This window comes from Cyrtonyx montezumae, unplaced genomic scaffold, assembly GCF_038088225.1.
Source record: "Cyrtonyx montezumae isolate F1298 unplaced genomic scaffold, pur_monq_1.0 scaffold_8, whole genome shotgun sequence".
NCBI classification, from domain to species: domain Eukaryota; kingdom Metazoa; phylum Chordata; class Aves; order Galliformes; family Odontophoridae; genus Cyrtonyx; species Cyrtonyx montezumae.
This window is the reverse complement of record NW_027072089.1, coordinates 71,089,842-71,102,730: the sequence shown is the minus strand read 5'-3', so window position 1 is coordinate 71,102,730 and position 12,889 is coordinate 71,089,842. Positions and strand designations below refer to the sequence as shown.

Here is a 12,889-nt window from a genome sequence, read left to right as displayed (position 1 = left end):
CCCAGTAAATTGTAACAATGTGTTAGCTTTGTTATTTAGAATATTCTGATCCAGTCTCTAGTGCCTCAGTGTTTCACTGTTGCAGTCAGTATTGCAGAATGCTTTAAGTTAGAAGAAGTTCTAGAGTTTCAGAAGATATATAGTAACTGAAGTTGACTTTCTGCCATTTTTGTCTGTGTTGAAGGTTGACATGTGATGCAAACTCTAGATGGTTAAAAGGGTCATAAAAGAGAGATTTGTGGAGTTTTTTTTTGTATGTGGATACCTTCTATTGAAAAAACATGACTTCAACATCCCTGCTGTGTTACAGTGCTAATATTACTGGATAAAATGTCTTTAAGCCATTTCACTGGCCTAGTTTCAGATTGAAATTGAGTTTTACATAATTGCATCTTGGCTATATATGACTTTTTTCTCCTTTTAGCACCTTTGTGTTACAATGGCAACTTTGTACCTGTCATAAAATTTAATCCAAAATGATACTGGCAGTTAAGAAATTTATCATCCAAAGAATTTATTTTCCAATGATTAACATAAAAACACTGAAAGTTGTTATGGTGTTTTTTATAGACACTATTCTGTAATTCATTTATATATCCATTATGTTCATTTTCCTTTACTTTGGATACCAAGGGAAAAATGTGTTCAAAGGGGCAATAATGGTAAAGCATTAGGAATTCATTACATTTTTCTGTTGAAAAAAAAAAAATGTTGATACAAAGTTACTAAGACAGCTGATCAAATTTCAGGAAAACAAATTGTTAATACGGTATACAAAGTTTTTTCCAGTAGAAAAGTGTTCCTGAACTTATTCCTTTGATGGCAAATTAATGAAGATATAAATATATATATATTGACTTTTAAAAATGCTGTAAAAATCCTGTAAGTAAACTTCAGGGTTAATTTCTGTGGTATGTGATGAGAAGCAAAAAGAGCTGTAAAAAAAACCAAAACAGACACTGCATTAGGTCATTTGGATTTTGAGTTAAAGTATCCTATGAAAGAGTTTGCATTTGGATTCTTTGGGGAATATAAATAAGCTCATAGGTTTATTTGTCAACTTTCCATATGAAGTAATGTCCCATTTTCATAGACATGCATTAGGCACATAATGGTTCTTTAATTTATTTTGGCTACAAAATGTCTGAGTTGTTTTTTATTTTTTTTATTTATTTATTTTTTTCCCTCAGAACATTATCAGCTCTATGTCCCTGAATCAGCTCAGGTTGGATCAGCAGTTGGCAAAATCAAGGCAAATGATGCAGACACTGGCTCAAATGCTGACATGAAGTACACAATTATAAATGGTGATGGTGCTGGGGTGTTCTCCATATCCACTGACAAAGAAACACGGGAAGGAATTCTTTCCCTGAAGAAGGTAAGCAGCAGACATTAAAAGTTCCCAGCGCATGTCATTAAAAATGTTATGTTGAATGTCAAATAAGCAGGTGCTGTAATTAAGATATTTGTTTTACTATGTTTCTCTATTGTACCTTTAACTTCAGCTGTGTAGGCATATCTGTAGTGCTTGCTAGAACACCTTAAACTTTTGCAGAGAATGCAGGGAGAAAAAAATTCAAGGACAGATGCATTTATATATTTTGTATTTTTGTTGTTGTTGTTTTGCTTGTTTTAAATTTTATTTTCTTTTAAATGGTCATAACTAGCATTTGTAAGTGAATTGTTTATTAAAATTATTTTAATCTTGCTGAGGTTTTACTCATTAAATTTCCTTGAAAAAAAAGAAAATTGAAATTTGGATTTAAGTTATACTGAACTGCATGAAATTTGATATGGAAAGATTACCTATGGAAATGAATGTATACTTAAGTTTATGTATACTTTTATTGCTTAAATTTCTTGCTAGCTGGCTATCGTGTCAAGTATTGTGCATTGTATAGTACAGACATTAACTTACAAAGACTCAAAACTTTAGTGTCCTAACCATCACACTGTTGCCATATATGTGAATTTCCTGCATTTTAATTTGTATATTTAGACTACTGTTCATAAAATGTTCTTGCCATTTAAGTTCATTCTTAACTGAATTCCATACCCAAATATAATTCCACAGATAATTTCATCTGTGTATTAAACTCTTTGAAATGAGTTCATAGAGAATATTTCCTGAAGTATTTGCATAGTTCTGCTAATTTTCTATGGTTACACTTAAATTTACTTTTATAATAGGGCAGAAAGTTGAGTTATTATTTATTTATTTTCAGAACATTTCCAACATGGGGAAATCCTTTCTTGTTTTTTTTTTTTCATTTTGACTAAGACATTAATTAGCAATTCTCACATGGCTTTGTTGTTACTGTTTTTAGGCATTGATTATATTCATGTGCCCTAAAAAATAGAAGTTTATTTACATTTGCATTTAGCGTATATATATTCTGCTCCTGACTAAAGCTAGGATGAATGAAAACCAGAACCTCTGAAAGAGGAACTGTGAGAAAACAGCAAATAAATAAATAAAAATATTGTAATGAATGTTGGGTTTCTTTTACGTCTGATACATATGCATACATTTGTAATGGGAATAAATGTTATTTTCATCATTTATAATGATTTAAAAATTGTTTCTTTCTCTCTCAGAATCGTAAAAAGCTTTAATTTGGTGTATTTTAGCCTTTTGGCCATAAAAATAAAGCTCTTAACTGTTATAAATCAATGAAATTTATGGCAACCTTGATGGAGGTAATGCTATAATCTGTTATTGCTTCCTCACAATGAGCATTGTTCTCTGCTTAAAAGTTCACCATGCCTATTGTTCATTACACACAAGAGATGCATATTAAGAACATTAAGAAAAAAGGAGGAATTTGCAACAGAACAAAGGAGTCCATACATCAAATGTGTAAAATCTCATTTCTTAGTGCTGTTGATAGACATATCACTGTGTTTTAGAATATGACACAAGCATATGTTTCCTTTACGTACACATGACAGTAATTTGTGTCCCATTCTCATCACGACAAGAAAGGGTACATTTTACTGGGTTAGTATTTAATGTCAGCTGGACACAAATGTAGCACTTAACAATTCAGAGGCTGGTGTGGAATAGTTCTGTTCCTCAGAAAAACAAAGAAACAAAACAAAAAACAAAAACCTTACTATTTCCCTGAAGAGTACAGTACAGAAAGGTAATCTCATATTTTAAATTTTGGTTTTTTTCCCTCAGACTTTGTATGCAGTTTAATAAGTATTGTTTATAATGTGCACTATATTTACTTTTCACTTAGATTGTTTTTGAAGTTAAGTGAATTTAATAATCTATCTGAAACAAATAATCTCCACTAAGAATAGGATTGGTTTTGTACACCAAATGCCAATGACAACAGTAGAACAAAGTGATTTGTCCTCTTTCTAATACTTTTCTGGAAGAATATATGTTAGACACATCAGAAAAGCCAGAAGGAAATGTACTATTGTGACTCTATATCTGAAGTTTTCCTTAGATCATTATAAAGTTTCTCTTGTTTGAGGTTCTAATGCAAAAATCAGATTTCTCATTGCCTCCATGACCCATATACATGCCTCATTCAATTCTGTGTTTAAGTGGGAGACTGGAAAAACCTTAACAAAATACAATGAAATCCATAACTTGCCTGTATCCTTCAGAGTCAGCACATTCTCCGCTGTTGTGACATCTGGAGAAGTGTGATCAGACTATGCTGATCGGCAAGGATCATTTAGATTTCACAGGAAAAAAAAGAAAAAGGAAAAAAAACAACAGTCTCAACAACCCAAGTATCTTTTATATTTATATAGTGAGACCAGAAATCTTAAGAAATAGCTATTCACTTTTCATGAAATTCTATTATTCCCTTTTGGACTCTGGTATTATGGATGTATATTTCATTCTAATTAACATTTATTTCCAGTTAGTCCTGTGAGTGTTTACTTGGGCTACATGTAGTAATTTCGATTGGGCTGAAAAATACTGAAAAATCTGAATAACAGCTGAATACATACTAAATTTGTGCAGGTAATTGTCTTAAATATATACTATTCTTTGAGAAAAAAAGTAACGTGAACAAAAATTCTGTTTAAGTCCACCTGAAATTTAAATGTTATGTTTTATTTTTAGGAAAGAGGTAATGATCTTAAGTTTTTGACAATTTTTAAGTAAGTACAGAAATTATTACATAGATTTTGAGTTAGTACAAGGGTGGAATCTCTAATTTTATAGCTGCAGCTGATGTCTGAGATAGGTGGCCGAAATGCAAGGCTTCTCCATGAGTTTAATGAGGACTGCTTTACACATTGAGTGAATATGTTTCCAATTTACATTTGAGTATTTGTTTCTTTTGGGGAGAGAAAGGGGGCAGAAAGAACAGAACCACATCTTTCAGTGTGATTAGTTGTAGATAAATGAACCCTTCTGTAAATCTGATGGGGCAGTAGAAATAATTTCTTAGTAATGCTAATAATCTGTATTTACTATTTTTATGCCAAAACTCTTACCAAATTGCAGTAGTTCAGATATTTAAAACCAAATTTTGTTATTAATATATCAAATAAAAAAGAAAAGCAAAACAAACAAAAAAGAAACAAAGCCAACCTTCTACTGCTGAACAGCACAGATTACATGAAACAGTAGATAAGCAAACTTTTTAGCACAGCATTAAACAAGCTGTAAATGTAAAATGTCAGTTTTAATACAGTGTTTTAAGCAGTATTCCAACAAAATAAAATTATGTACATTCAAATTGCAAACAGATTTCAGTTGTTGAATATTTTATTAAATATACAATAAAAAGTACCAGTGAGTTATTCAAATACGTAGAATCAGACTTGCTTTGTTTAAAAGTTTTCTTACTTCTCAGGAGAAAACAAGCAAAAACAAAAAATCAGTACTAATTGGGACCCCTGTTAATAGTAGTCTATTGTTCAGTGTGTATCTTGTCTCCAAGATGTTGAATGTAGTATTTTTTCGTATATTCAGAATGTTGAAAGTAGTATTTTTATTTTATTTTACCTCTGTGAATCATTATACAGGAGTTTGAGAACCTTAGGCTCCTTGAAATGTCAGCTTTTTCCGATTATCTGAATTATTCTTGTACTTCTAAATAAATAGCATTAGTATTGTCCAATTTAATAACTACATAAGAGAAAACAAGACATTAGAGTCTGTATTATGCCTAGTGTTTTTTCAGGTAAAATAATACTCCTGTACAACTTAATCCAAATATTACCAGTATAAATTTTATTTTCCAAAATCTCCTATTTAAAATTTGCCATCCTAATTTTAAATATGTTTAATCTTAGAGTATATATGCTACAAGGAAGTGCAAATCATTATTTAATATTATACTTGTTCATAACCGTAATACAATATAAATAAATGGATGATATCTAAATTCAGGGTACAGAATTTTAGAGAATTAAAATTGTATAGAATATACGGAATTGTGTTTATGAGATATATTTCTGTATGAATTGAGTTGTTAAGAGTTGTAATTTTAGCTCTGATTTTCTTCACACAAAAAAATTGTCACATAGTGGTAAATTTCCAAGCTTTTAATATTTTTATTTGTATAATGAAGAAAGTGAGATGAGAAAGTATGAGACATTTTTCGTTTCCTATAATTGATAAGAGAATTAAATTGTTTTTCTTCAACAGAAAGAGGAGAAATCAAATAAATATATAACGTATAGAAATCCTGACCAGCTATATTTCTTAAATATCAACAGTCAAATTTACTATAGATTTTATCTACAAAGTATACACTGACAAATCACACATGGAGTTTCTCTTAATTCTTGACTAAAGTATTAATTTTGAACTCTAGAGTGATAGGAAATAAGAGTTTATCATTGATCAATGGCTTTAACCCTTCTATTGATTTCTGTTCAGTAAGTCTTTGGGTCCACGCAGTATTGGTTTTAATGGAATTCTGTCATGCCAGAATTGTTACTTGTTGGGATTCCAGTGTTATATCATGATCTTATTTGGTGTGGGCTATAACATGGTGATGGAGTTAGAAGAGAAGAATATACATTTACTTTGTATAATATTTTGAGATCTATTTTTCTAGTGAGATCTATATTTCTATTGTAAAATAGTATTATGCGAATGTGCAAATAATTTCAGTGTTATGCTGTGTTCTGAAACTGTTTGAAATTTAATGGTAGCACATATCTGTACAAACTATCTGCTTTGCTCAGCATAGCAATATATATTAACTACCTTCTTTGTATATTGACTGAGGCAGAAGTTTGTAAACCGGTAAAACCTTTCATCGACATTTAAATGTACTCATATGAGTGCATTTAAAATATAACAGTGTTAAGCTTTGAAGTCGATTCAGTGATTGCCTTGACTGGCATATTTTCTTGAGACTGATGAATGATCACTTGGCATTCTTTATAGCCTCTTGGGTCTATCTGACTCCTGGAAACTTGCTGAACTTTATGTAATTGCGGACAGACACTGATAAAAGTTCAAAAATTACAACAGGGAATGTTCTTGATACTTGTACATTTAAATAGCTGTGGTCCAAAGTGCCTTTTTTATGGCAGCTCTCTCAGGCTCTTCTCATGCTAGTATTGTCCTCATCATTGCATTTAGTCCCTATGGTCAGTGTGGTACAAGTATAGTTCTTCATTTACACATTTATCCTTCTCTGCAAAGCCAAAAAAAATTTGGTCTCTCAGGTTATAAACTATTGCAAGTAGAGTTTGTGCGACCCGTCACATAATATACTTTTTGCTATTTATTATTGGTTTTGAGATCAATATCTTAAGGTGTTTAATTCATCTAAAAGGAAAATCTATTTTCTGTAGCCATTTCAGTAAGAAACACTAGCAGACAATATATGGAAAGGGTAACATCTTACAGTAAGTTTCTGATTGACTAGCCTTGAAAAGTAGAAAATTATTTTAATGACATGAAAGAAAACAGTTCAAAACAACTGAGGTCCTCTTTGTGTTAAAAACACACTTCTGTGTCTGCTGATGCAACGTTTATTTAAATATCCTCTCAGTCTCCCCCCACTACATAACTATCTAACACTGGAAGAGTTGGTCATTGGGTGTGTCATGGTCCATCCTGTGAGCTCAGACTGGTTCTAACCGCAGTAAAAGGTTGCACAACTTCCTGTATTGCACAAAAAGTGAAGACTATTAGCCAGTTCATGCTTCTGATTTTAATGGTAATTTCAACGTCACTGTTACAAAATATGGTCTACAAAGCTTATTATTTAACAGGGTCCAGCTGAATCTGCATATGTGAATTTCATCTTCATGATCTGCAAAGCCATCATTTGTCTCTTAGTAAGCCTAAAACATTTCAGAAGATTAGGAAAGCTGTAAAAGAATGAGATATATTAAATTTTGACATGTAAATAGCTAATTAAAAATACTGCTCCTAAGAAAGGAAGTGCTATGTGATACATGAGTCAAACCAACTTCTTTCTAGTAGGGAGTTCTTTCTAGTGAAAATCTATTGATTTTAAAACCTTAATTAATAATTTTAATTAATAAAATTAATTAATGATTTTAATAATAAAGGTAAGACTAAAGAGGCAATAGCACTTCTGGTGGACGATAAAAACAGGGATTTGTTTTCTGTCAGATTTTATTTGAACATTAGGCCCTGTAGAAGGCTAGTCTACAGCTGCAAACATTCTTTCCATTTATGGCTGTTTAATCCATGTGCAGTGAGGCAGCACATAGTAAGACAGCATGAAGAGTTGTCTCTCTTGTTGCTGCTGGTAAAGAATTTAAAAGAAAATGGTCTAGACTATAGGTATAAGCCCAAGTTCTGGGCTTCCCTTTATAAAAAAGACAGGGATCTCCTCGAAAGAGTCCAGTGGGGAGCTATGAAGATGATGAAGGGTGTGAAACGCCCCTTATGAGGTAAGGCTGAGGAACCTGGGTCTGTTCAGCCTTGAAAAAAGAAGACTCAGAGGGTGTCTGATCCATGTCTATAAATATCTAAGGTGCAGGAGGCGCAGGGATAAGGCTAGACTCTTCTCAGCAGTGTGTGGTGATAGGATGAAAGGAAATGGCCACAAACTGAAATGTAAGAAATTCTGCACAAATGTGTTTTCAGAACTTCTTCACAGTAAGTGTGATGGAGCACTGGCACAGGCTGCACAAAGAGGTGGTGGAGTCTCCTTCTCGGGAGACATTCAAGTCCCATCTGGATGCCTACCTGTGCAGCCTGGTCTAGGGAGCTGCTTTGGCATGGGGATTGAACTAGATGATCTCTAGAGTTCCCTTTCAATCCCTACAATTCTACGATTCTGTGAAAATAATTCCAAAACCCCACCACTGTCTAATGAACATATTAATTGGAGATATGAATTTAATTTGGAATACTTTTTAAACATCTAGTGATGACCACTAAAATTTGAAGAGTGATTAAATCCAGAAACTGCATTATCACAGAAGAAGAAACTGATATTCAGTCTGAACCCTGAGTCAGAATTGGTACCCTGAAAAAAATTTTGTTGGAGAGAGAACCTGAACCATCCTGCTCCATGTATAGCCTTCTACTTACAGTGTATGTCAGTGACTGTGAAAATATCACAGACAGTTGTCCCTTCCTAGTAACCTCCTACCAAACTAAACTGAAAAGATATAGTTAGCTACCAGGCTAAACTGAAGCACAGAATTGTAATGATAAATACTTTTTTCTGCCAACAGCCGCTCAACTATGAAAAAAAGAAATCCTATACACTTAATATAGAAGGAGCAAATACTCATCTTGATTTCCGCTTTTCGCACTTGGGACCATTCAAAGATGTAACAATGCTGAAGATCATAGTTGGTGATGTGGATGAACCTCCGCTCTTTGCTATGCCTTCCTATGTCATGGAAGTTTATGAAAATGCGAAGATCGGGACAGCTGTTGGCTCTGTAACAGCACAAGATCCTGACACTGCCAACAGTTTAGTGAGGTATAGTACAAGTTATATTAGATTGAATTCCACCTGCTAAATGTTCAATGAGATCTAGGTTATGTGAAACAGTTTATTTTGTTTTAGTACACACAAGGAAAAAATATGTTGGAATCGTAGTGTTATGGTCTGCCTATGTGGATTTGATTTAATAATGTAAACTGAACATTTTGTTGCTTTACATAAAGTCATCATTTAGCCATCAATCTGAGCAGAAATGTATGTGTACTCATATGTCAGCAGTACTTCTCCAAGCAAACCACTAAACAAGACCAGTGCATGTTTACGCATAATGTAAAATTATGTACTTTACTGTCCTGATGCCAGTGAGTCTTGTACCACACATTATAAATCAGTTCATGATCTCAATGCTGATTTTCCTGTCACTCATGCAGATATTGTGATAGAGCTTTGCACTCCTCCCACACTTGCTTGTGCAAGACAGGAGCTGTTTTAGGTGCTTTTTTCCTAACAGTCATGCAGTATATTTGCTGCAAAATTATATTTCTAGAGGAAGACATTATTTTCTTATATACTACAGTTTTAGTAGCATAATGAAAAAATTAAATAACACTGACACTGCTAAACTTATCTCAGGCTATCTCTAATTGCAAGATTTGGTGCAATTAAAAGTGCTGAGTTGTAAGCTCTTGTAATACCGGATGTATCATTTGAAAACTAAATAAAAATGTAGAGTAATTGGAAGGTGATTTTTTGATAGCCTCTTAATGAAATTTATTCTTAAAGAAAATATTCTCACTAAAGAAAAAGAAAAAAAAGGAAGAATTCTGTATTGCCCAGGATGAAATAGTTCATATAGCAACAGAACTGGGTTGGAAATAAGTCTTGATTTGAACTAAGGAACTGAAATCATAATGGAAATTCCCCCATAGCAAGTTTGGAAAAATATTGATGCCAAAAATATGCATATGGATGATAATATGGCTTCTTCTAAATTTAAGTGCATATCGATTTAATCTTGACTGCCCTGGAAGTAAGGCTTGAATTCATTACCAGTTTAGAAGAAAGTTTTCAGTTGCATATTTTCCCCTGTAATCTGATAACATAATTTACTTGCTTTATTTGCAGGATAACTTACTTTCTAAACTGAAATACCATGTGAGAATTTCGTGAACAATGGAGAAATATTTGTCTTGTGTATGGTACCAGATTTAAAACACTTGAGGAAAAAAAGTATTCATGAATATGTATTTGAGGACACTCCTACAAAATAGTCTAGCCTTTGTGGAAATCGTATGAGAATATACTCATTCTCATCGTATGAGAATATACTCAGGAAAATAGTGCTTCAGAAGTTAATTGGGCATTTTAGTCTCCTGACTGAGGTGAAATCTGCTGGATATGTGTGGTAGTTTTGGTAGGTTGAAACATTTTTTGCAGAACAATGAAATAATCAGGTTTTTATGGTTCTCTTGTGTGAATTGTTTGAAGATTCAAAATGCTTAGTGTCAGAAAATCAATATATACAATCTCTTAGTGGAAAGTTATTGCCTTTGAAAAATCAGCACTCTATTATTTGTATCCAAATCGTAACACAAATTAGAAAATACGACTAAAAACAACTCCTAAGTGCCTGTAGTTCTAATAGTATAATTCTGAAACAGGAGCTAACACTGCCAGACCAGTAGTTGCAGTTGATTGGAAGTAGAAAGGAGAAGTGCAGATCTGTCTGGTTCTACCATAATTTAGCCATCTGTGGCCGTTTAAATTTTTGTCTAGAAAAGACAATAATGGTGACAGGAAAGTTGCAGTTAATGTCTGGGAAGGGCAGAAATAGATTTTTTTGGTCAAAGAGGAAGTACTCTGTAGGAAGAGGAACTGGAATTTCCAAATATTTTACTTCTGTGATTGGGCTTTTATTTTCCCAAATAGAAATATGTAACTAATAATTGAGGCCAGAACACTAAATAACTGTATCATTTCAATAAATTAGTTGATTTTTTTCCCTGTTTTCTGCCCATTTTTGTGCCTTCCCTTCCATCTCTTCTGTTGAATTGGGAAAATATATGAAGTGTTAGCAGAACGTACTGAATTGTTTGCTTCTGAAAGGAATCTGCCCTCAGTTACATGTTGGAGAGGATGTGACAGTTCTTAGCAGCTCAAATATCCACAACATGTAATAATGTGACATGTCACCAGCCCAGGGCCGGGCAGATTGGCTGGACTGAACTAGTGCTTGGCTGGAGGCAGATCCTGAAGGTAGGCCTTGAGGAGGTGGTTTTTCTAAGAAGTGTGTGTGCAATACCTTTATGTCCTGTGCCAGTTTGCAAGTCTCTTTCACTGTTCAACTAAACTCCAATGATTCTGAGAGATCACATTTTTTCCTTTACACCTGCACAGTTCCAAGTTCATTTATAAAAAGAAAAAAAGTTGTTTTAGAATTAAAAGACAGAAAGATTCAATATGTGAAACCACAGATCATATCGTCTCCACAGAAGATAGCTAGAGAGTGAAATTTGAACAGCTGATCTGCATGGAATAATGTTTCCTCAGCCAAATGAATTGAATGCGTTTTCGAATGCTGTAAGTCTACAGGACAGCTACAGAACTTTGCTTCACAGTTTTTTCTGATCCACTTCTGCATCCTTTCTGCTTTGTATGGGTGCTCATTACTGTGTGTGAGTCTGATAAAGCATTACACACAGTTTCAGCCATATCAGTTCTCTGTTGTCCGTCTGCTAAAAGAGATATGGTACTGTGATTTATTAACTCCCCATTTATCTAACACTTTGTTTTGGTGGCTGGAATGATTCGTATAACTAGAATAATGGTGAGAGGAGTAGTTACAGTAATTAACAATGCTGAAGGGAAATCCTTTTAAATTTTAATTACTGAAGCTAAAACAACAACAATAACAAAAAAAAAGGACCTCTGTTGTTATCAGTGGTGAAGAGTTGGAAGACTTTTTCTTGTTTTCTCACCGGGATTTCATCCCAGTAATTTCATCTTGCTCCTGAACCAAGTCATCTCAGAGGGCCCTAACTTGGAGCCAGTCCTTGTACTACTGTTTAACTTTTCCAATCCTGACAAAAGAACCTCTGTAATATAAACAGTAGCTATTATTGATTTATTTTATTCAGACGTTATCTGATTGAGAGTTTGACAGTTTTAAAGGATTTTTAAGTGAATATTTTATTTGCATAAATAGAAATGCATTTTCAATGAAACTCCTTTGAAGTTATATATTTTGAAATGTAAGATTATTATTCTACTGAGTAAACAGTCATACTCATCACAAGAAAGACAGATATAGAAACCTCATCATATATTACTTTTAACAAGTGGTTTGAAAAATAACCATTTGTCTTCTATATCAATAGAAAATATCCGAAATTGTAATTATTCAATTAATTACAATTAATTATTCAATTACAGTCTGATTACATATGTGTCAGGTAGTCTACTTTCAAAACAAAAAATATTTTATTGCTTTTAAAAATCAGGGTTATGTAAAACACTTATATAATATCTGATGTGCAAGCAAGTCTATAAAGGTGCCAATATAACATGAAAGAATGGATAAAGATTAAATTCAGTTATTGTCATTTTATTTCAATATATCATTCATTTTAAATCTCCCCGTACTTACTTACATGTAATCTTTCTTCTTCCTGAAGCCATACACAGAAGAATTCTGTGGAGATTAGAGGTGAAAAAGCTTTTAATTGGCAGGATGCATATGTGCAATGGGAGCAGCCCTAGGCTGCTAATACTGCCTCAGGGCTGCAGTTGTGCTGGTTGAAACCCTGCCATCTTTCTATAGGTGATATTTAGATAGTGATTCTGTCTGGCCACAGTGCATGCTCACAACATTCCTTGGAGCTTTCCGATTGCATCTGCTCTATTTTCAGTGGAATGCTTTTCAGAAAGATAACATTGCTGCCATTGCTGCCATTCCCCAAACCCCCTTCAAGTTAATGGGTCAGAAAAGAGTAAAGGCATACTTTCAAGACAAA

General features: G+C 33.3%; 1 protein-coding gene across 3 annotated transcripts in view; it reads left to right on the top strand.

Annotated features, from left to right (window-relative positions):
* The window catches only part of CDH18 (cadherin 18), a 155,819-nt gene that overhangs the window by 104,482 nt on the left and 38,448 nt on the right, over window positions 1–12,889 (top strand). For 2 of the 3 annotated variants that reach the window (XM_065752086.1, XM_065752087.1), the window contains exons 5-6: window positions 1,191–1,378; window positions 8,659–8,912. In XM_065752086.1, the coding sequence (XP_065608158.1) occupies window positions 1,191–1,378; window positions 8,659–8,912 (442 nt within the window). The remainder of the gene's footprint in view (window positions 1–1,190; window positions 1,379–8,658; window positions 8,913–12,889) is intronic. The other variant, XM_065752089.1, reaches the window with a different exon arrangement.